Source organism: Drosophila busckii, chromosome 3R (assembly GCF_011750605.1).
Source record: "Drosophila busckii strain San Diego stock center, stock number 13000-0081.31 chromosome 3R, ASM1175060v1, whole genome shotgun sequence".
NCBI classification, from domain to species: Eukaryota; Metazoa; Arthropoda; class Insecta; order Diptera; family Drosophilidae; genus Drosophila; species Drosophila busckii.
In genome coordinates, this window is record NC_046607.1 from 6,311,988 (window position 1) to 6,334,829 (window position 22,842).

Below are 22,842 nucleotides of genomic sequence, written 5' to 3' on the forward strand. Positions count from 1 at the left end.
ATACCATACAAAAACAACATTTTTCACCAGTTAAGGGCGAGCAGAGTAAGCACCACAGAAGGCAGCTGGCGTCACGCCCCAACTAACTAGTGCAGTGCTTGAATAAAAATAAAATTGGAGAAAAATTGTTAAACAAGATTCGTTTAGAGAGAAAAAAAATCAAAGTAGGCAACGCAGCAAGCGCCACTTTCATTTAAAGAAAAACAAAAAAAAGTGAAAGAGATTAAGATGTGATTAAACGCAACTCGCCTGCTCTTGCTCATTTTTAATAATGTGCGCTAGAAATTAATAGAAAACACAACAAACAAGTATATACTACTACAACAACAAACACAATAACAATAATAATAATAATAACAACAACAGCACCAAATAAATATAACCATGAAGATGGTTGACAAATCAGCCAAGCTGATGGATAAATTTGTCAACAGCGGTGGCAGTGGCAGCGGCGCTGGCGGCGGCGGCAGCAGCGGTGGCGCTGGCTCGACATCATCAGCAGCTGGAAATGTGGGCGCTAACGCAGGTGCGTCGACAGTGGGCTCGGCTGGCATTGGCGGCAGCAGCAGCATGACAGCTAATGGACAGAAACCGGTGCCAATGAAACTGTTTGCCGCCTGGGAAGTGGATCGAACGCCACCAAATTGTATACCGAGGTGAGTGCAAGTGTAAAAAAAAAATATATATCAAGTAAAAAAATTGTAGCAGTATTTACATAATTTGTAATTGACAGACGCTAGCTAAACGACAGATAGAGAAAGAGGGCGCGTGAAAAAGAGTGCGACTGGCTACGTCACTGCACTACGTATTGCAATTGTGCCGTTACCGTTGCTCTGCTGCCTTTTTGTTTTGTTTGCTGAGTTTTTTTTCGCTTTTTGTTGCTGTTAGTTTGCGCTCGCAAATTTAACGTTTTGCTTGTTTCCGTTCGATTTGTGTATGGGGCCTTTGTTTTGCTTTCTATTTTTAAAGACGACAACAAAAAATTGCACAACAACTGCAACTGTTACTATTGCTGCTGCTGTTGTTGTAGTTGTGCGATATACTCTAGAATTACAAGCTAAGTGAGCAGGGCATGTCAGTGTTATCTCTCAATAGAAATTTCGCCATTACAGACTCTACAGTGTCTCCCAAGTATATGAGTCATATGAGAAAAACATAACTTACGTGTTGATTTTGGCGAATGTTTGCGTTCTGAGGCTGATAAAACCCACACGCATCAAATTGAACTTGTTGACGTTGCTAATTAAAAAAGAAAATGCCATGCTCTTGTCACAAAGGCAACAGAAATAAAATTAGGCATCAGCTGATCTACTTTTTCTCCAGTCTATTTGTATCTTACCCTTTCTGTTTTTTATATATTATATTTGTTTGTTTAGCACCACCCCAAAAGTAAAAAGGTCATGCACCGCCAGCTGCGACAGAAGCTGTTTTATCTTTTTGGCCTCAGTCTCGGTCTTGGTCTTTGTTTGTTTATAATTATGCGCTTGCTTGGGCCCCGCCTATAGATATAATTAGAAGTTGTAGCGATTTGAGTCAAAAAACTTTTACCCAGAACGACAGCAAAGAAAAACATTTAACTTTCACCCAGCGACATTTTCCTCCCCAGACAAACAAATTTCGCAACTACTTAACTGATGAAATGGCATTTAGCTAAGGGATTTGCAATGAGCAAAATGCCATTTTTATATATATGTATGCAGCATGGGGCACGTACAAACCAACGGTATTGGCTAAGAAAAAAAATATTTTCTTTTTGTTTACTTGGGTATTGGTTAAAGATACGTGCGTAGACAGAAGTCTGCAAGTAACTGCAACTGAGGCAATCAAATTCACATCAAAAGCCAGACTTATTGTTTAAATCTGTGCAGAGATTGAAAGGACTATTGCTTATACATTTGAAGCAAAAATACAGAAATTTGTTTCAAGCTATTTTTTTCTTTCTAATCAGTGTAATTGTTATTACATTTACCAAACTGTAGATCGCTTTAACACGTGCATATCTCCCCTCTCAATCTATTTTTAATATATTTTATAGATTGTTTATGTTTCTCAAGGCTCAAGTGAATGCAATTCAAAATGCACTCGTAAAAGTAAAACTGATAGTCACAGTATGTTGTTGAAGTATCTCAACCCCTCAAAGGGGCTCTCGCTTATCTCTTTAGTGATATTTGTTACTTTGTTTGTGCAATTGTCAATCTAAGGCAATAAACAAATGCTCCAGATCGTTAGACAAACTGAAATAGTGTTATAGATTTAATAAATTCTTGATAGCTAATGCCTTAACCTAAACAAATACAAATTGTGCAATAGATTTTAACATGTTTACAAAACAGCAAGCAATGTTGTTGACATTTTTCGAAACACATGGCAGATCGACAATCAGGCAGACATATGTATAGAATCTACATTTATTTATATCAAAGCTAAAAATAAAACCCTTAACACAATTTGTTGTTGCTGTTGCTGATAAAAATCTTTTGGCGCCCAATGCTAATTTCATCAAGATTGCCAATGGATTTCAACTAGAAATTTAATTGCAAGTCGGTTTTAGCAGTGACATACTTTTTGTTGTTGTTAAAATATATACAAATGATGTTTTGCGAAATTTTGCGACAGCTGCTTTTGGCAGTTGCCTAGAAACATAGAAAAGCAGCAGCGGACTTGATGCTTTCATTTAAATTTATTAAAATATTCTATTTGATAGCAAAAAGAAAGACGTTAAGCTTAATGGCTTAATATCGTTAATTTAATTTAAGATTAAAAGATTAGTTGAGTAGTAAAACTGTAAATATAAAATGCTTGCTATAAATATTCAATTCGACTTAAATAACAAATATTATGAAATAATCAAGACTTTCATTCGTTTTACAAATTAATATTGCTAACTTATATATTCAAGTTAGGGTATTCAAGGCGCGACTGTTACGTGTGCGCATTAATTTTTATAAATATTTGTGTCTAAATGCTGCGCATGTTGCTTACAAAATGTAGCCTTGAACTTTTTGTTTGTGCTGCCAATACAACAAAAACAACAACAACAACAACAACAATAGAAGCATCATCAGCTATCCCACTTGCACTTTGTTTATATGTATATGCAATTGACAAATTGTGTACATAGCCGTGTATTGTTTAAACAATGAAAATCCATTGCAAACTGAATGTATTTGCCAAAATGAACTTAACCCAATGTTTATGCAAAATTTTCAAATTCTCTGTGTGCTCAATTAAATGCCAGCGAGACCGAAATGGCCAAGTGTCTGTGCTTGGTGATTACCCGACCGGAAAGAACAATCGATTTAACCAATGTGCATTGGTTGCTGCTGACCCAAATACCAAACCTAAAAATTGAAAAAGCCACACAATGAACATGAAGAAAAAGGTCTAAGCGCATTAGATACAAACTGCGGCCGCTTATGAGTTAATGCTAATGCATTTTCACATTTTCCAGTGGAAAATCTGGCCGTTGGTCTGGTCATTAGGGTCAGGCAAAGCAATCAATTAAATGTGCAGAGTGCAAAGCCGAGAACGTGAAGTTGGAGAGCCAAGTAGCTGAGCGAGTGTCATTGACAATGAAACAATGAACAATGCATGCATACTATATGTAATGCTCATTTTTTATGCTTGGCACAAAGGAGGAGTTTTGTATTTTATACACTTTGACATTTAAAAGAAGCAAGGAACAGGGTAGCGTGAAGTTGAGACAGAAGAAGGCGTGGCCAGACTACAGCAAGACAAACTGAGTCGAACTCAGAGACTATGAGAGCTAGAGCAACCAAATTTGGTATGTATGGCTCAACTATTTGGCAATTTGCTTATATTTTTTTAATGTTTGTTGCTCTAGTCACAAGTGTATATAAAAATTGGCTGCGCCCAACTTTAATGCGCTTACTTGTTTTCACTTGTGACTCATGCCAGGCAAACTTTGGCGCTGTTTCTGCTTGCCTTGCACTCGACAATGAGAAAGACAGACGACGGCCAATGTCCAATTGCAGCAGCGTCAAGTTTGTTGACTTGTGTCTCTGCCAACCTGTGCTTAGGTGGAGCTGCCAGCAGCAACAACAATAACGACAACAACAACAACAACAACGAGTTAGTCGCAGGAGCTTCCGCTTGAACATGCTACAAAACCAAAACGACTTCAACGAGCAAACGGATGTCAGCTGCATAAATCGTTGACTGTCTGCACACACACACACACATCTGCATGCAACACACACACATATGCACACACATACACATCGTTACAATTTGACCATAAAACTGCAATTTATTAGCATATAAAGTGCGCTCTTGGGACTTAGGCTCTGCTTTCGACCAAAATGTGCAGTGCAGGTTTTCGTTGAAAGAGCAAAAAAGATGAATAATGGGGCAATATATATATATGGATCTGATATATATATGGATTTTTGTTTCATATGAAACGTGAGCACAATAAAAATTTAATTAAAACTTAAGCTTGTGGCTTTATATTTTGTAACTTAATCTAGATATGGCATCTTTGATATGTCAAGCGACTAATTTTGACTGTTGACAGCATCGTCTTGACATGTGTCATCCAATTGAAGTTCAAGTTCATCAGCAGTCACTTAATTTTAATTAAAATTTGCACTTAACGATAATTAATTTGAACTCATCGAGTGCCCCAAAACAAAACGCCTGACCAGACGTTATGTTAGTCATTATCATCAAATTTCAACCAATTTTCATTAGCATAAAAACCTCGTGCATCGATTGAAGTCTGGCATAGTTTAAATTGTTAATTAATAGCTGCTGGCCGCTGTTGTCATGTGATAAAAAACTTGCGACAAGTGTGTGGCATATGTATCTGTATTTGAGTAACAACCAGAAAGGGAAAGGCAAAACAATTTGCGAACAATTTTTGTGGCACACACTGAACTGAACTCAATTCAAGACAAACGCAGAGCCATTAGTTCAAAAATCTACAAGAGGCGTAGATCAGGCGGTCAAGTTGCTGCTCAAAGTGAAAGAAGATGCTTGACAGCAATATAATAATAATAATAATAATAATAGTAATAATAATAGTAATAGTCATAATACATTTCGCTTAGCATTTTTGCATATGAACAGTGAACAGTGAAACTTTTGTCAATTTTGTAAACTATTGCCAAAGTGCTTTTGCTTTTGCTTTTTGAGTGAAAAGAGCTTTCAACTTTGCCACTGGCCCACTTGGCCCACATAAAAAACGCAAAAACTGTTAAGTTAGTTTTGAACTTATTGCCAAGTGTATTTGCTGCTTTAAATAGAAGAATTATATTTTGTATATCAGCATAAAATTTTATGTATTATAAATCAAACAAGCGCCCAATTGTTTATATGCTTACGAACATATTTGTGGTAAACAAATGCCAAGAGAACAATTTGCAAAGCAGCAAAGTATTTTTATAAAAATCAATTTAATTCGCCTGCAAACTTTAGCCTAGGCTTTGATCAAAGAAATTTCAATTAAGCTTAAGCTAAGGTGGCGTTGCCTGCTGTGCTGCTGACCACCCATGGTGCTCACCTTGCTGCTGCTGCTGCTGCTCCAAGCTACAGCCATGTGCTGATTGTTGGGGACACTTGAGTAAAAGGCGCTAGTTAATTTTATGGGATTGTTTTACACTCGCTCCTGCAGTGCAGCACCAGCTACAGCTCCAGCTCGAGCTCTTCAATATTCTTTGGGTGGGGCTTGTCTATTAACTTGGCGCTGTCGTTTCTGGTTGAGAAATGTGTGCTTAAAACACTTTATCATGACACACCCCATACTCTAGTATAAAGAGGAAAGCTCCTTGCTTGTCGCTCTCTCTCTGCTCACTCCTGCTTAGTTTTGTTGCTTGGCTTTTTATGGATTTATGTCAGTTTTTGATGTGCATAGCAACTAGGCAAGCACTTGATTGGACTTTTTGCACAGCTGTGGGCGAATTACCAAGGCGGCGGCACATGTGTACATATACACATCGAAGGTTTGTCTGAGTATATAGCCAAAGCATATGTATGTATTATGTTCTTAGGCTGGAGCTGTTAAAAGTTTATTTATATGCTATGAATGTCAACAAAATCCAAAACGATTTGCGTCACTACTTAAGCGTGCATGTGCACAAAATAAACTTAATATATATAAATATATATATACTTATATACAAACATATGTAAAAATACTTGTTTTGGCTACTCTGGCAAATTAAGACTAATTAATCTCATGGAAAATTTCAAGCTCTTTAAATATTAATATACTTTTCTTAGAATACATATTCCATATTCAGCTTATAAAGCATTTCGATAATTTAGCAATTTTGATAATATACATAGAAATATTTTAAAATTTATTCTTGCCTTTAATAATTTTGCAAATAATTTTCAAGGCTTGGCTGCGGTTGAATTAAACTCTTTTAAATTTAAAGTTTAGCTCTGTCTGCTATATATATCTGTTGCTCAAATTTATCTTTCGATTTCTACTTGATTAACCAAACCTTTAGTTACAATTTATGATTCATATTTTTAGCCAGCTGCATTGTTGGCAAAAAAATGAATTTGTTAACACATTTTTCAAAACGCAGCCAGCTGTGTATGGGATGTTCGTTTCGTTTGACTGACCGCGCCCCCAACAAACGACTCCTCGCCTTGCTGCCTGCCGCCCTCGCCAACGCGGCGTATGATTAATCGGTTGACAGATTCATGCGGCATTTGTTATAAGTTATTGTTTATATGCGAAACACATGCACAAAGCATTGACATTTATTTATGTGTGTGTGCGTGTGTGTATATTTAATATTCAATCCGTTGAACAATTTGTTAATGACCCATATATCGTATAACTCAAGTTATTACAGCGCTTAAGCGTTGCAGCATTGCTGCGGCTTCGGTGTCACTTGAGTTTCATGTCTTGGCTGCTGGCAGCTTATAAAAGCAATTTGGCTTTGCTATTGACTTGTCAATCATTAGCAGCGATAATCCATCAAATTAGTTAATTACAGTTTTAGTTCGAAATCGATTGAAGTCGTATAGATTCCCACAGTGCTGCAACTTTAAAATAAATCTATGCGCCCAATTGACTAGCTGCTGTTTAATTGTTTATGAGAACGCACTCACTTGTTATTTGGCTGCAATTTGCGTTGAAATTTTAATGCGAATTGACAGCATGTAATATTTATTATTGCTCAGCCGCCCTGTTGATAAATCGCATTAAATATTGATAACAAGTGAATGAACTGCAATAACCCCTGAGAAATGGCCGTATGCATATATGTGACTTAAACTGTAATTTAGTTTGCTAATTGCTGTAAATTGCAGTGTACTGAGGCCAGTCTGCCAATCAAAATCGATTTATTTTTGCCTAAGCCAAAGGGTTGTTTTTATAAAGCCGAAGAAGCTACACAGAAAAAAATAAATCCAGTATTTTAAAGTGATTAAGTTGATACTGTTTTGGGAATAAAATAACTTTCTTCAAATAGTTCGTTAGGTCGCCCCACTCCAGTTGATGCTTGTTGATTCGACTTCTGGCTTGAGTGATATAATAATCTAATATGACATATGAAATCTAAAAGTTAATAAATATTAATTTTGAACACATACTTGGAAATTGCAAAACTTAATTTTATTTAGTTCAATTGAAATTGAATTTAAGAATCGTTTCGGTTTAAGCTCATGCTATTTATTCCGTATTTATTTTTCAGTGTAGAGTCTATAATTTGCCTCCCCCTGCTGCTAGTTGTTTTTCACTTGGGTTGGAATATTTAAATGAGCTACGTTTTGGTTTAGTCAACTGTCGCCAATTCGATGTCTGACCCCTGCCTGCCTCATTCTGTGGCACAACTGGCATTTCCGGACGGACGGACGGACGGACGAACGATATGTGCTCACTGCCTAGGCATGCATAATACTCACTTGAATTTCGCAGCGTAGTTCGCATGCATAAGTAAAACATCAACGCAGGCGAACTGCATTTGATCAATAATGCAATGACCCACTGCTTTATAGCGACAGCGAGGGGCGGAAAAGTGGGCTGGGCTGTTCGCGAGCAATTTGGCGTCGCCAAACTTATGTTGAGCTCTAGAGTTTTGGTCGTTGTTGTGGTTGCTTTGGTGTTCGCTTGGGGCCCAGGCTAATTATACGCCCACCAATGAGTTGCATTTGCTGTAAACCGGTTTCGTGTCTTAAATTCATTAAGTATTTAAGGCCTGGCCAAGCAGGCAATTTGAAACGGGTTTATATATTCATGAATCACGTAGCACACCCCACACAAACTTTGCAAATCCCTCGATTTTGTGTGTGTGTAGTAACCTCTGGTCAAAATTTATGCACACACACATACAACAATTTTATGTGATTTTGCATATAAATAAGCCAGCAACCCTAAGTGTACTACCTTAACTTTTGGGGGCTAGAGCGTAACTGTAAGTCGACGTTCTAGTCTGACCCTAAACTATAATGAAACCCTCAAAGTGGGACCATAAGTCGCGGCGTCACATAAACCGCGAGTAATGCAAATAGTTTGCAATCGTAATAATGACAACGTTGGAATAAAAAACTAAAAATAAAAATAGGCTGGGCTGCATTACACAGTGAGAAAAATAGGTAAACATTCATTAGTTGGTTGAAAATGGGAAAACAATTGTATAAATATATTTTTTACAATAATTAGCAATGTTATGTTAATGACTACTAAGTTTAGGAATTATTTGTAATGTTAGTTAAAAATATTTTGTACAATAAATTCAAAACCATAATTTTAAATTTTTGTTTTAAGTGTTTGCAGCTTGAGCAAATCTTTAGCGCCAACAAATGTATATAGCATTATATCATAGCAAAATCAGCAATATGAATCATATTTTGTATGATATTATTATTTCTTTCTGTGCATAATACGCCCAAGCAATGACACTTGAACGACTGACTGTCTGTTGTTGTTGTTGTCGTCGTCTCAAGCCCAAGAGCCGTTGTTGCGGCTGCTTTGTCCTTGGGACAGCTCTTTGTCTATATTAACCACGTTTTTATACTTAGTAACGCTTATGCATATATGGCATACAGGGTGGTCAACAGGTTTTTAGCCCAAATGACTGCTACTAACAATAATTTTATACTTAAATTAAAGCAGACAGGAAATGCAAAATGACCAAGTCTGCGCTGCTGCGTTGAGTGACTCACAATAAAATAAAGTAAACAAAGCATAGAGCAGTGACAGTAAGGCAACAACAACAAACTGCAAATTAACATGTTAACTAAATTGCCAGTTATCTCACGGAATGTCTCAGCTAAGTCTCTTGTCTGTCTGTCCGTCCGTCTGTCTGTCTAGCTGTTTGCATGGGGTGTTAACAACAGCAGCTAACCCACAATACAACAGTAATAATAATTACTATGGATCTTAGTAATGCTTGTCGAGCTCTCACCACAAGTTACACACGCAATGCTAAAAACACATTTCTATCTAAACTTAGTTTATACAGCTATAAATGTATTTGTGGGTGTGTGTGTGTGTGGTTTTAATTATGTCAAAAGAGTTGCTGATAAAATAGCCAGAGCGACTGTTATCAAAGTTAATCAAACTACAAAGTGCATATACACTTTAAAAATAGCTTGCAATTGTTTTTGAAAATAAAAAAAGGTTTATGCCAAACTATTAAACATGCTTATGCGCTTAATGCAATTAAAAAACTTTCCATTAGCTGACAGTAGATTAACAAACTAGAAATATAACACATGCTGCTGCTACACTGAGCGAAACAATTGTTAAGCACGTTTCGATTTTATACAGTGTAGTTTGTTATAATTTTGAGCTGTGTACTTAGCTAAAGAGGGGGGAGCACTCTCAAGCGAATTCTACGCTGCTGCTGATGGATGCTTATCATGATTGGGGCAAGACTGATGGGTCGCGTCCGGGTGCGCCACTGACACAAATTCTAATGGACCAGCGCGCGATAGCAAGAGCAAGCGAGAAAGCGAGTGTGGGGTACTTGCATTTGACTGACGTGACAACATTTTCAATTTATTTATGCGCAGCACTTTCATTTCATATACTAAACGACGTACTAATCAGTTTCAATTTGCTTGATGTTAAGGCAGCCCTTAGCGTTAGCTATAAGCTCTGAAAATGAAAGCAATCTAAGCAATCAAACTATTTATGCTATTAACCAAAGCTGAGTAATTAGCGCGCTAAATCTAGTTAATGTGTAAATTAGCATGGCGTTAATTATAATTATGACAAGTTATTTATCAAAGCAGCTATGGTATGGAAGTCTGTTGCAATTGCTTTATGTATATTGAGCTGATTGCTCTGTTGGTCAATCAATCAATCATGCATTGTTGCATGTTGCCATTAATCAAAGTCGCTTCTCGCACAAAGCATTTTGCAACAATATGTCTCTTGCTTTCTTTCTCTGCTATATAAGGCAAAAGGTGCGTGGTACAATGAACCTGCCACATTTGTTGCCCGTCTCTGTGTGTGTTGCGTGAATTGCGAATTATGTGGCAAACGTCGTCGAACAGACAATTCCTTCCGGCAACACAGTGAGTGCGACGTGTGTCAATTCGTGCAATACGTATTGTATAAACTTATATTGACAATGCCTGAAGCTCAAAATCCCAAAGTAAATCAATAGAAGGGACAGCAAAACCAACTTGACTTTGACTAAGTCATTCACATTGCTAAAGCTAAAGCAATAACAAAAAAAAGGGGCGTGTGTGTGTGTGTCTTATTGCGTGTGCTTGCGCAGAAAAAAAATTTAAAAATAAACATTTAACAACAATAATAACAAAGGCAAGCGCCAAAGCCGCATATTGACTGACAAGTTGTTTTATTGACTAAATAAAATGCAGTCAAGGCTGCAAAGCGTATTATATATTTGACATTATATTACAGTAATTGCAAGTGTTAATGTTACACTTAAAGTCAAAGGGCAAAGGGCATGACCTAGCGCTGGTAACGTAAGCAGTTTTCTATTCATAAACTATGACACTATACAACATTTTGATTTAAAATTTCAAAGCGCATATCCAAGTCGACTGCGCCCACTTTTTGCCTCTCGCTTGCTTGTGAATTTGTAAAACTGCAAAAACATTAAACAAATGATTTAGCTGCAGTTGTAAAAATTTATATTAACTGATCTTAATCGTTTCTAATTGACGCTTTAGCTAACTCAACGTCTTGTCGGCACACTCAAGCCAATTGCCTAGATACATGTGGCTATATATGCATTTCGGAATGTAGCTTCAACCCATATGTACTTATAATATTTGCGAGTTGAATAATTAATTGAACCACATTAATTATGCGTCAAGTCTCCAAGCTTGGCTTGACGGGCATCGCTCGGACCATAAGCTTGCATATGTCGTCTGTTTAATCTCTTGCTCATTTGCATTTAAGGCCCGGAAATGTGCATTATGATGACTCGTAGTAGTGATCATAATGGTCTGACCCAATTGGCTGAGCAATTGGGTGAGAGCGGGAGCGGGGCAGAGCTTGTCGTACAAGAAGCTTTTTATAAACGACGTAATCTCTGACCTGCTGTTTGCATCCGAATCTTTGTTTGTTTTCTCTGCTGTCATAATAAGTCAGGAAATACATTTCATATCAGTCGCTGACCAGCGACGACTTCCCATTGTCTTGCTTCTGGACCTTGTCAAGTTTTTTTCAATTAAGTTTTTTTATTTTCGAGTTACGTTAGTTTTGCTGCTGCTGCTGCTGGTGGAAAACCAATTTCCTTCATATTTGATTTTATGAGTGATTATATTTTGTTGTCTACCGTTGTTTTATTGCGGAAAAAGTTAGCGGCTAAATTTATTACTTTTTACTTTGCGCTTTGTTTTTAAATTTTATTTGTTGCTTTAATTTTCTACAGTACGGCGTAATATATACATATGTATGTATGTAGTATATATGCATTAAATGAAAGTATTTTTTGACTTTGGCTGTTGTTTAATCTTTATTTTCATTGCATTAAAACGCTAGCGGGGGTTTTTGTTGCTAATTTTGGGTGTGGTGTGTGTGAAAAGCGAATGAAAGTTCTATAGATAATATTCAATTGAGGCATTTAGAAACCTAATAAAAATTTGTTTACAATTTATTTTCTGTTGTACAATCATTTGGCGATAAGAGTTTAACAGAAATCTGAGCTCAATGACTTTGTTTGTTATTGTATAACAATGAAAGCGACTTTACTGTTTTTATATAATCTTTGCATCTTTAATGAACAAAATTTCATTTAAATAATTAACACGACTCTTTGCAGACTCTGCTCGCTGACAATAACGCGTTTGTCCATCTTGACACCGCTGCCGGGAGATACGACGTCGCTGTCGCTGGCAGTGAAAATGCAAAGCTCAAAGCGCACGCTGCGCAGCCATGAGATACCCATCAATGGCAGCGTCTTGACGACTGGTGGCGGCAAGGAGGGCAACAGCTCAGCGCTGGGCAGCAGCTCCGGCATGGTGGGCACGCCCGGCAATGTGGGCAGTGCGGGAATTGGCACGCATGCGGCTGTGCCACTTACCGAAACGGAGCTGGACTTGCACTTTAGTCTGCAGTATCCGCACTTTATCAAGAGAGATGGCAATAGGTAAATGATTAAGTTATATGTGAGCAAATTCTTATTAATCGCTTTTTATTTTTGGCAGACTGGTCATTTTGTTGCAGCGTCGCAAGAAATACAAATCACGCACTATTTTGGGCTACAAGACGCTGGCCGAGGGCATCATACGCATGGATGCGGTGCTGCAAAAGTCCATGGACATGATAATAGAGCTGACGGCATCGGGCAAAAACGGACGACCCGGCACTGTGGTGGCCTGCCTGCGCGCCGAGCGTGTCTCCTCCATTCCAGTTGATCATGACAATAAGAACAACAACAGCGTGCTGCTGGCAGGTGAGTCAGCTGCACATAGGAACACACACAAACACACACACACACAAATATATATAGCGAGAACATTCCATTGAGCGAGCTCTTCGCACGCAGCGGTCATTGAATTTATTGCCAAATCCATAAAGCAGCTATAAGGCGATCTACCATAGAGTGGCGAGAGTAAAAGTGTTAATGACGCGCGGCAGACGCGAGCCAGAGCAAGAGAGCGAGACAGATGCTGCCTGGTTACAGTTGCTGCTCACATTATGTTGCTGCTGCTGTTATTGTTGCTGCTTCTGTTGCGGTTGTACATCATCATAGTTGCTCCCAATTTGAGTTTATGTTTATGGTAATTGCTTGTGAAACATTTCCTCATCATGACGTCAGCGTCGACGCATTTTTTAAATACTTCACATAGCTTAGCATACAGTTGGACAACGCTATAGCGCACAGTCGTACGATTACAAATAAAATTTATACAAAGTGGAGCTAAATTTCTTTTGCATTCTACAATTTGCGGTAGGTCAAACTGTCATGCAAATTTAACAGAGAGCAGCGCATAGCAACAGCTGTAAATACTTTCGCCTAGGCATTTTGCTATTTTTGATTGCGCAAAAGAAATTGTTCGAATTGCAAGGCCTTGCCACAGCTTCTGTGCAACATTTTGGCGAGCAAGCGCTGGTCAAGGTTAGGGCTAAGCAATCACCGGTTTTCGTTGGAAACGGGGTCGGTCGCACTTTGGGGACATGTTGCGCTGTGTCCTTGCACTGGGCTAATGCTAATGCTACTTGTTGGCAGCACGCCCAGTTAGCCATTCCATGGCTAAAGGTGGGTGTGGGTGTGAGGGTCAGAGCCACCTCGTCGACGAGGTGGCACATGTTAGGCACTTGAACCCGTTTTGCACACGTTGACAGCTTTGAAATTGCTTTTGCCTTTTCTAATTTGCAAAATGAGTTTCCAGAGCGAAAGCAAACTCAAACTATTTTGTTTATTGATTTTTGGCAACAGCAGCAGCAGCAGCAGAAGGTCAGATGGCGGCGCACCCAACACAAAAACAACCACACAACAAGCCTCCAAGGAGAGCAAAAGCTGCCACAATTCTGCTGGCAGCTCAATTTATTTATACAGCCACTCCTGCCAGCTCCTGGCCTGCTCGCCTGCCTACTGCCTGTTGTTGTTTGTTAAAGTTGTTGCTGCTTTCATTTCATTATTTACCCAACACAATTTTCATGGCAACCCCCCTACTAAAGCTAAGTTACGTTTTTAATTAAAACACACGAATTGCAACATTTAGCGCCTATTGGCCGTGAGTGCTGCAGCAGCGACAACGTTTAACTTTATCCTTGAACATGCAGCACGCTTACGCAGTACGCAGTACGCCTTGCCATTGTCATTTGTGTGACAATAACAGGAATTAAGTCATTTGTCCTTGTGCTGCAAAAGATACAGAAAATAAGTACTCAGGTGGGATGGGTGGGTGGCTTGGTTGCTGGGCAACGACTTTGCCGCTTAGCTTGTAATCAACGCAGAGTGTTTAATGGCAAAAATGCTTTAATTATGCGACAGAGCTGATGCTGCTGCTGCTGCTCAGCTCTGCTCTGTCTGTCTGTCTTTGTCTCTGGCTGCTTTTTGGCCAAGGTCATCATGTACTCTATGTGTGTGCCACTTGCTGCTGTTTATCTGTTGCTTGTGCCACAATAAGAACATAAGCATTAAATCAATGTCGTTGCTCGCTTTTCAATACGCTTTTCATTGCTCATACGCCGCGTATAACGCGTGGGCGTCTTCTGTCCCTCGCGTTGGGGGGGGGAGGGGGGGGGGGGGGGGGGGGGTAATGTATTGCCGTGTGGAATATACCCATGACACGTTCGCTTTTTTTTTTTTTAGCTCCCACACTGCTGACCAGCACACCGAGCAACGTGTGCGCGTTCATCAGCTGCCATTGGCAACGCATTGTCTGCCATGCCCAGCTTCTACTATATATGTGTCTACTTGATTCGTGGAAATAAATAACCCACTGAAGCTGATAAAATGCGATTCCTGCTAATTTAGTATGAACTCAGCAGCAGTGTAAAATGTAATTATTATTACACATGTAAACATTATTACTGACTATTGTCAGCCAGACAAAAACATGCATACATAATTGCAGCTTCACAGCTCCAGCTCTACATTGCCATTCACATGTTTACGTATCCATTTATTTGTTTGTTGTTGTTCTGGTCGTTGACATGCCAATTGTTAAAGATAACAATAACAAGCAATGCTGCTTCTGCTTCTGCCAGAGAAATGAGAGACAATTATGCTTGGGCTTGTTGTTTTCTAATCGAACTGATTCTGTAATCTGTTAACGGCTCATTTGCTGCTGTTAAAAGTTACACCTTTGCTATAAATATATTTCTAAATTTTCACTTTAAATGCTTTTGTTGGTGAGGCACACGCGATGAGTTTCCAAATTAAATGCCGGCAAGCGTCATAGAGAATAACGAATGTAAGATTGATAACGGCAGCAAAGCATGCGAGCGAATAAACAAACAACAGACAGACAGAGAGACAGAACAACTCAATCAGAGGATTTTGAGGGCGACAGGGAGACTAAACGTTACAATTACACTTGTGTGTGTGTGTGAGAGTGAGAGCGAGTGGAAGTGGGAGAGTGAGACTGTGGTGGGTGTGCACCTATACATAGATATAATGTAATGCGCGTTGTCGAGAGTTCGACTCATTAATGATTAAATCCACGCGTAAAAACAATTTCTGTGGCCAGGCGTTCAATAAACTTTGACTGAGCTCTATACATAGTAGCTAGCTACCACTCTCATGTACTCTCATGTGTATGTATGCCATTAGTCATATTGCATTATGTTATGTTCTGTGGCTGTTATTAATAGCCTGGTGGAAGTTATTGAGCGACCCTCGTTAGCATTGGCCGACAATTTCTCACATTTTTAATTGAAGCACACACACACACACACACACACACACACAATTTTCGCTTTGGTGCGCGGCCAGCTCATAGGCCATCGCTCAAATGCCCATGGCTCATTGCTCATTGCTCGTTGCTCAGGTGAGAAAGTGGGCGCTCTTCTGCAGTTGGCGTCGCAGCTCGCGTCGCTGTTGCTAAACACAAAACGTGTAAGGCGGCAACGCTGCGCCTTCATTTCGTTGGCGAACGTGCAGTGAAGCGCACATCGAGTCGTTAAAAAGCTAAAGCATTGTCGAAGCGAAGGCTAAAAGAGATGAGCGATAGCTCGATACGCTAATATCTCGTGATTAATATTAAAAACAGAAGCAGACAAAAAAAAAAAACAACAACTCGCGCGCGCGTTTTGTTGTTGCTTGCTGTTATTCTCTTTATTGTGATTAAGTACGCAGTTAAAGTACGCAAGTATAAAATAAACTGTTGAGCAAACAGTACGGATCAAAGCAACAACGCAAAAAGAAGCTGCCGGCAGCTAGTCACGTCCCCTGCCCATACATAAACGGTTAGCTTTGTTTTTTAACTACGTGCTTACCAAAAAAAAATATATATTTATAATTATAATAATTAAATACATTTGTGTGTGCTAGATCGCGTTGCTGAGTACTCCGACGAGGACGAGGAGGCTGAGTTTAGTTCGGGCGAATTCAACGACGAGTCCAATGAGCTGGCCATCACCGGCTACGATCAGAAGCGTGAATATAATCCGGCCAAGCATGATATGCGCAAATACCGCAACAAGCTGCAAAGATCGGGCATTGAAGATATCGCTATAGTTGGCCATCATCAGCATCAACATCATCCCGTTGACAGCGACAGCGAGTTTGAAATGAAGGACAAAAGCTCATCCCGGGCCAAATTTAGTCGGGTAAGTCAATCGCCCCCCAGACACAAAACATACCTTCAAGTATTATTTAGTGCGTGGAAACTGCAACAGCTGTGTCCTCAAATTGACCCAGGATAATTATATGTGTAGTATGTTTAAACTGTTTTAAGGAAACAAACTGAAATAATAGTTTACCTTGCTTTATCATGCAAGCGACGGCGCCGTATGTCAGTTATCTAGCCTGCTGAGGTTTATAATTAGCTTAAGGCACTTTTGTTGCCACTGCACACAACAGAATAAACAACAAAATATTTAAAATACTTGTCTATTTTGTTCTGCAGTTTTTGTCGTGTGATTTTGCATAGATTTTGATTTACATATGCTTCGAAATTAGTATGTACTTAAAATTTATATATAGCGCGCAGATGACGCAGTAATCAAAACATTTTCCTATAATTATAATATACATATGTGGCTAGAAACAAAGCATTGGCAAACTTATTTTATTATTTTGTGATTTTAATTTAAGCAAGAACACAATAGCTTGAATGATTTACAAATAGAAAATAATACCATACATGTTAGCTAAAGAATGCAAACATAAAACAAAAGAAACAAGATTTAAATTCATAGTCATAGGTTAGGAACCCCAAGAATTGTGCAATTGTTAGCTAAAGCATTGAAATAATTATACTTATATGTAATTGTGTAACTCATTCTGAAGGGTTTTTGATTCTTAGATCGACATAATTGTATAAGTAAACATAGCTCTCAAAATTAGTTTCACTTTGTCATATATTTTGAATCAGATTTATATAAACAATATTGAAAATATGCAGTTATTTAGCTAAGTTAGTGTAAATCTAAAGAGCATCTAACCGTTATACTTGGCCGTGCGTTAACTTAAAACTATTGTTAAATAGGTCAGTGTTAGATATAATTGCGGACAGTTACAGTTTATGTCTATGTCAGAGCTTAGGTTTGTCATAGGCCATGTGCATACTAAAAAATGGAAAACAAAGCCAATGACGCACACGATGTGCTCTAAAGCATTTGTATAATTAGAAAATCAATTTTATACTCGTATTTTGAGTGCGTTTATTTTCGAAAGCAGCAGCAGCAACACAATAAGCTTAAGCACTGTCATTAATATTTAAGCAACAAACAAACACACACACACATAACTCAGGGCTGAGGGCCAATTATAAGCAGGCAAACAGGCAATGCCTGTTCATATGTATAAAACAAACAGAAAGCTAGGGGAGACAGACAGGCAGACAGACAGAGGGACAGACAGGCAATTTGGTAGCATGCAGCCCTTGAGGTTTATAGTTGGGCCCAACGATTTGCAGACAATGTTCTCACTCCCCCTTTGACACGCCTGCTTTTGCTTCTTGATGCGTACAGGTGCATAGGTGTGTGATATTAGCCAGAGGGCAAGTTGTTGTTGTTATGTCAATGCCATTTGGCTTTTATTGCAGTTGCAGGATCATTTGTATAGATAGCGATATAAAAAATCGCTTAATGACAGCTATAACTGCAATTAACAAAAGCTTAAGTTTTTACCATGCATGTTTCATTTCCTGCATTTATTTTTAACACCCTTTTGTTGTTTTGTTTCTTTTGTAGACGATTTCGCTGCAGCAGCGCAACTTTAAGCAAAAGATTGTGGCATTGTTGAAACGCTTCAAGGCCAGCGAGGAGCTGGAGGATGAGACGCATCGTGGCACGGCCGCTTTGCGCGGAGAACGCGACTTGGATGCACTCTTCCAGGAGCTGGAGTCGCTCTCCTGCTGCGAGGGCGATGACTCTGGGCCGGACATGGACAGCATTTCGATTGGATCCACGCCCAAGCCATCGCTGCGTCCCTTCTTTACCAACTCACGCATCATGCTGCACGACAGCGTGCCCGGCAACAACACTGGCGGCATCTCTGGCCTGGGCCTAGCGGGTAAGTTGCAGCTGCTAATGGCATCCATGTGTTTATCATTCGAGTTGAGACTTTGTTGTTGCGTTATTGCCTAACATTGAATTAATTGAATGCGTTGCGATGCGTTAAAATTGTCGTTCGACTCATCGTCTGTCAGTTTGTCTGCTCTGGCAATTGCCCATTGTTAATGAATACTAAAAATAATGTTAGCGTAAAATACGAAGCATGGACCAGGGACCATGTTAGTCTTCAAAAGCTTTGAACTACACACACACACACAGACACACATACAACACTTTCTTTCTCTTACTCTTTCACACACACTCACACAAAAATGTACTTTAACAAACAACAACAAAAACTAAACAACAATTACAAACAACAAATACAACAAACATTCTGCATGGCTTGACACAAATTTCTTTTGCAGGCAACTCTGAGCGCCGATCATCGGATAAGAGCGACCAATTCAACAATTCATCTTACAATATTGAAAATAACAAAAACCAAAAATGCATTCATTTAACAAACAATAATAATTCGGCTACAACACCAGGTCTGTGTAAATTACAACAACAAAAATACAACAATTACAACCAAACCCAAATCCAAACCCAAAACAAATAGAAATTCAGCGAATAAAATACATTTTAATTATGAAAAGATTATGTACTTAAGTATGCACGTCAAAATTTATAAATAATATGCTTTAAAATCATACTTTTTGCCACTATATTTAAATGCATTGCAAATACTTGGTGATGTTTCTCAGCTGAGACGAGAAAATGCATTTTAAAACTCATATTCACATATTTAAAGCACCTTCTTATTAATCACCGATTCCAAAAGAATGTAACAAATAATACGGAAATTTCCAAAAGTCCTCACATTTCAATATTATTGTGGTCTCCCTGCATGTGTTGCACCCATACACTCCAAACTCCACATGCACACATACATAAAGAAACTCTCACGCACATAACACACTCCAAAATATTTAAGTTTCAAAAACGTTTAACCAAGCGAAACTAATAGACTGCTATACAGAGTCCTTATAGATTTGTTCTCCCCTGTGTAATTGTTCCAGCAATTAGAATACAAAAGTCAAAGTCGATTTAATCCCAGATTCGAACACCTGCTATAGTCTAAAAGCGTGCATGTTGGACTAATAATAGAAGCGATGTAAACAAATGAAACCGTTAGTTTAAGATATCCCAGCAACGAATCCTTTCCTTAATACCAAAACGCTGCTACGCACTTCCGAAGCTTGAAACTTTAGTCTAGCGCCTGAGGGACTGTGGGTAGATGGAGCAACATTGAGTCAGGTGTCTATGGTGTCTATGCTATGCATGCTAGAATAGAATATACATAATTAAATCACTTTCCGTCACCAGCTAATGTCACACCATTGTCTAAAATTAGTTTAGTCTGCAAGTTTTATGAGCCCTTTTCAATTTCATGACGTATTGAACCCAATTACAGATCGCGCTGGCAATGATAGCTCCGGTAATGAGGGCAACGCTGGTTATACTGATGGCCAGGGCTCCGATACGCAAAACAGTCCTCCAAGGGATAAGGATTATATACGTAATGCCAATGTGATTACGCCGCAGGCTCAAACGGAAAAGCGCTCACGTCTGTTTCGCACTTCAAGCAATACGCCGAATATTGCCAACACTGGCGCTGCTGCGGCTGGCGCCTCTGCTGGCGCTGGCAGCGTTGGCAGCAACAGCAGCGCGGTCATTAAACGCAAGCACACGCTTAGCTTGTGTGCCACCGAGCCACGTTCAGCGCTGGAGACTTGCCTCTCGCCCACAAATGTGGAGCCGCGCAAGCTGTTGCTGGATCAGCTGAGTCGGGTGTTTGCCGGCGAGGACAATGCCATACCCGAGGTGGTGACTATTATAAGTCCGCCCGAGGCGCTTGGCGGCAGTATATTATTGGCCAAGCTAGTTACGCTCTTTGCCAACTCCTTTAAGCCGGCCTTTGTGCCACAGAATACGGCTGAGGTTAAGGCGGTGCTGCAGGCGCTAATGGCCAAAATCCAAAAATAGTAAGTACTACGCTGAAATCAACAGATTATCCACATACTAATCTCTATGCCTTTTGCCTTACAGCTGCAACTCCAATGCCAAGCCGCCACATACTGTCAAGCTGCTGCTCATTGGCGGGGATTGGCTACAAGGTGCCATGCTGCGTCATTATGTGGAGCTTTTGGGCGTGCGCCCACCCGATTGGTTGCATCATTTGCGCTTCTATTTGGTACCCATTGGCGGGGGCAGTAGCAATGGCAGCGTGGCGCGTCATCTTAGCCAAATGGATCAGGCCTATGCTGCCATGTTTGGCTCCGATAACTGGGCTCAGCTCTGTGAGCGTGCTGCAGCCACCGCTGCCGCTGTCAGCGCAGTGACTACTGTCAATGCCACAGCGCTGACTGCAAATTTAACCGATGTTAAGTCAGATATTGCGGAGCTAGTGCAGCGCATACAACGCTATCTGCATGCAGCTGGGCCCTGCACACAGATACCCATTGCCGAGGCCATGGTTAACTACAAGGACGAGGACTCCTGCCAGATATTTGTGCCCTTTGTTAGCGTAAGTACAGTTAACAAACTGTAAACGATTTGTAAGCTAAACTCTTGCTGTTCTTTTAGGATGTGCGCATTGGTTATTTGGATGGCACGCAAGCCTCGCTGGATCTGGAAGAGTCTGGCTCGGCTAATAGTGGCGGCAATACTGGAGCTCAGGGCTCAAGCATGCCCATACCCATAGGCAACCAAAGCACGCCCAATGTACATGGCACTGCCTCCGGCTCCCCGCCTGAGCAGGGCCAAGGCATAGGACGTATATCACCGCCGCTACAAACGCCCACACAACGTGAGCGTGGCACTAATGATGCGCTCAACTCGCCCTCGCAAACTGGTGCTGATGCCGTCGAGCTGCAGGTGGACTATTGGCTGGTGCGACCCGGTGAGCTGCATGCCAAAGACTCCAAGGGTGGCATGTCGCGTGGCAGCGATGCTGGCGGCGGCAAGAATAGCATTAAGAGTACGTTTAGGAATTTGCAAGTGTGGCGCCTGCCACAGCATGCACAGCAACTGGGTGATATGTCCAATGGACTGACTGTTAGTTTCGCCACAAAGGAAAAGAAGCAAAAGCAAAGTAAGTTATAGCTACTAGTATACAAGTGTCAGAGCCATTGCCCTACAATGTGTTGTTTATAGTTATGCGTTTGGGCAAGAAGAAAGACAAGGAGCGCGATCTGGAGAAGGAGCAGTGCGTTGAGGGTGTAGCTCGACTCATTTGCTCACCCAAGCAATCGCATCCAGTGCCATTGCGAGGTAAGTTGAATTACTGCTAATCACTGACAGCTGACAGCTAATAAAATTCGGACTTTTGCAGTGTATATCGATGGCACTGAATGGACTGGCGTTAAATTCTTCCAGTTGTCATCGCAATGGCAAACGCATGTTAAGAATTTTCCCATTGCGCTTATTGGCTGCACACCGATGTCCTGTGCAGAGCTATCCTAGTCATTTTAAAACCGTTCACACGCCAGACACTTTTCACGGCAATACATATATGGTTAACTGAGAAGAATGATAATTTATTTTATAATAATTGTAAATTTTTAGTTATTAAAAAAGTCTAGTTTTTAATTCGAACTTTATGTAAATTATCAAGCTAGACAAAAGCATACATCACACAGACACACACACAAACAAAAACAAAAACACACTCCATTAAGTTATAAAAAAAACTTACAAAAAGAAGCGCATAATTGATAACTGATATGCATATTGAATTTTTCAAGCCGAAAGGCGTTTATATTATATCCTATATACTATATAGTAAACCATTTATGTATGTATGTAGTTACAGTTTCAAAGTTTATTGTCAAAATAATATAAATGTTGACCGATTTGCACTAGAACTGTTGCTAGTTGATGGTTTCTAAAGTTGTGTGTTGATTCTTCAGGCCAGGCCTGGCTTGGAGCCTTGCGAGCATTGCCAGTGCGGCTCATTAAGGGCCTCAAGATCTCACCTATGCTCTCAAGGGTAACATGCCTCGCTCTATTAGTTTTCTTCTTTCTAAACTATCGTACGAATGCTTGGCAAATACGTATAAACAACCCGTCGTCTATATACTTACTACCTAAAATCAAATATACATATGTATTAACTCTGTATGTGCAACTACTTATACAATATACATACTTAAATATTGCCTATATAATCAACAAGCATACATGCAAAAAAACAAAAACCA

At 39.8% G+C, this 22,842-nt stretch overlaps 1 protein-coding gene across 3 annotated transcripts; it reads left to right on the plus strand.

Moving 5' to 3' along the window:
• The first annotated feature begins 335 nt into the window (after window positions 1-335).
• Window positions 336-22,833, plus strand: LOC108603154 (phosphofurin acidic cluster sorting protein 2). 3 transcript variants are annotated; one of them, XM_033294154.1, is made up of 11 exons: window positions 336-656; window positions 12,225-12,551; window positions 12,610-12,857; window positions 16,407-16,684; window positions 18,272-18,593; window positions 19,003-19,128; window positions 20,055-20,625; window positions 20,690-21,167; window positions 21,227-21,734; window positions 21,797-21,913; window positions 21,975-22,833. In XM_033294154.1, exons 1-11 carry the CDS (start codon window positions 385-387, stop codon window positions 22,103-22,105), a joined length of 3,378 nt encoding a protein of 1,125 aa, XP_033150045.1. In that variant the 5' UTR covers window positions 336-384; the 3' UTR covers window positions 22,106-22,833. The 3 variants fall into 3 exon arrangements, with proteins under 3 accessions (XP_033150045.1, XP_017847198.1, XP_017847199.1); XM_017991709.2 differs by lacking the exon at window positions 19,003-19,128 and having other exon boundaries at window positions 337-656; XM_017991710.2 differs by lacking the exons at window positions 336-656; window positions 12,225-12,551; window positions 12,610-12,857 and adding an exon at window positions 15,990-16,321.
• Window positions 22,834-22,842: the final 9 nt, after the last annotated feature.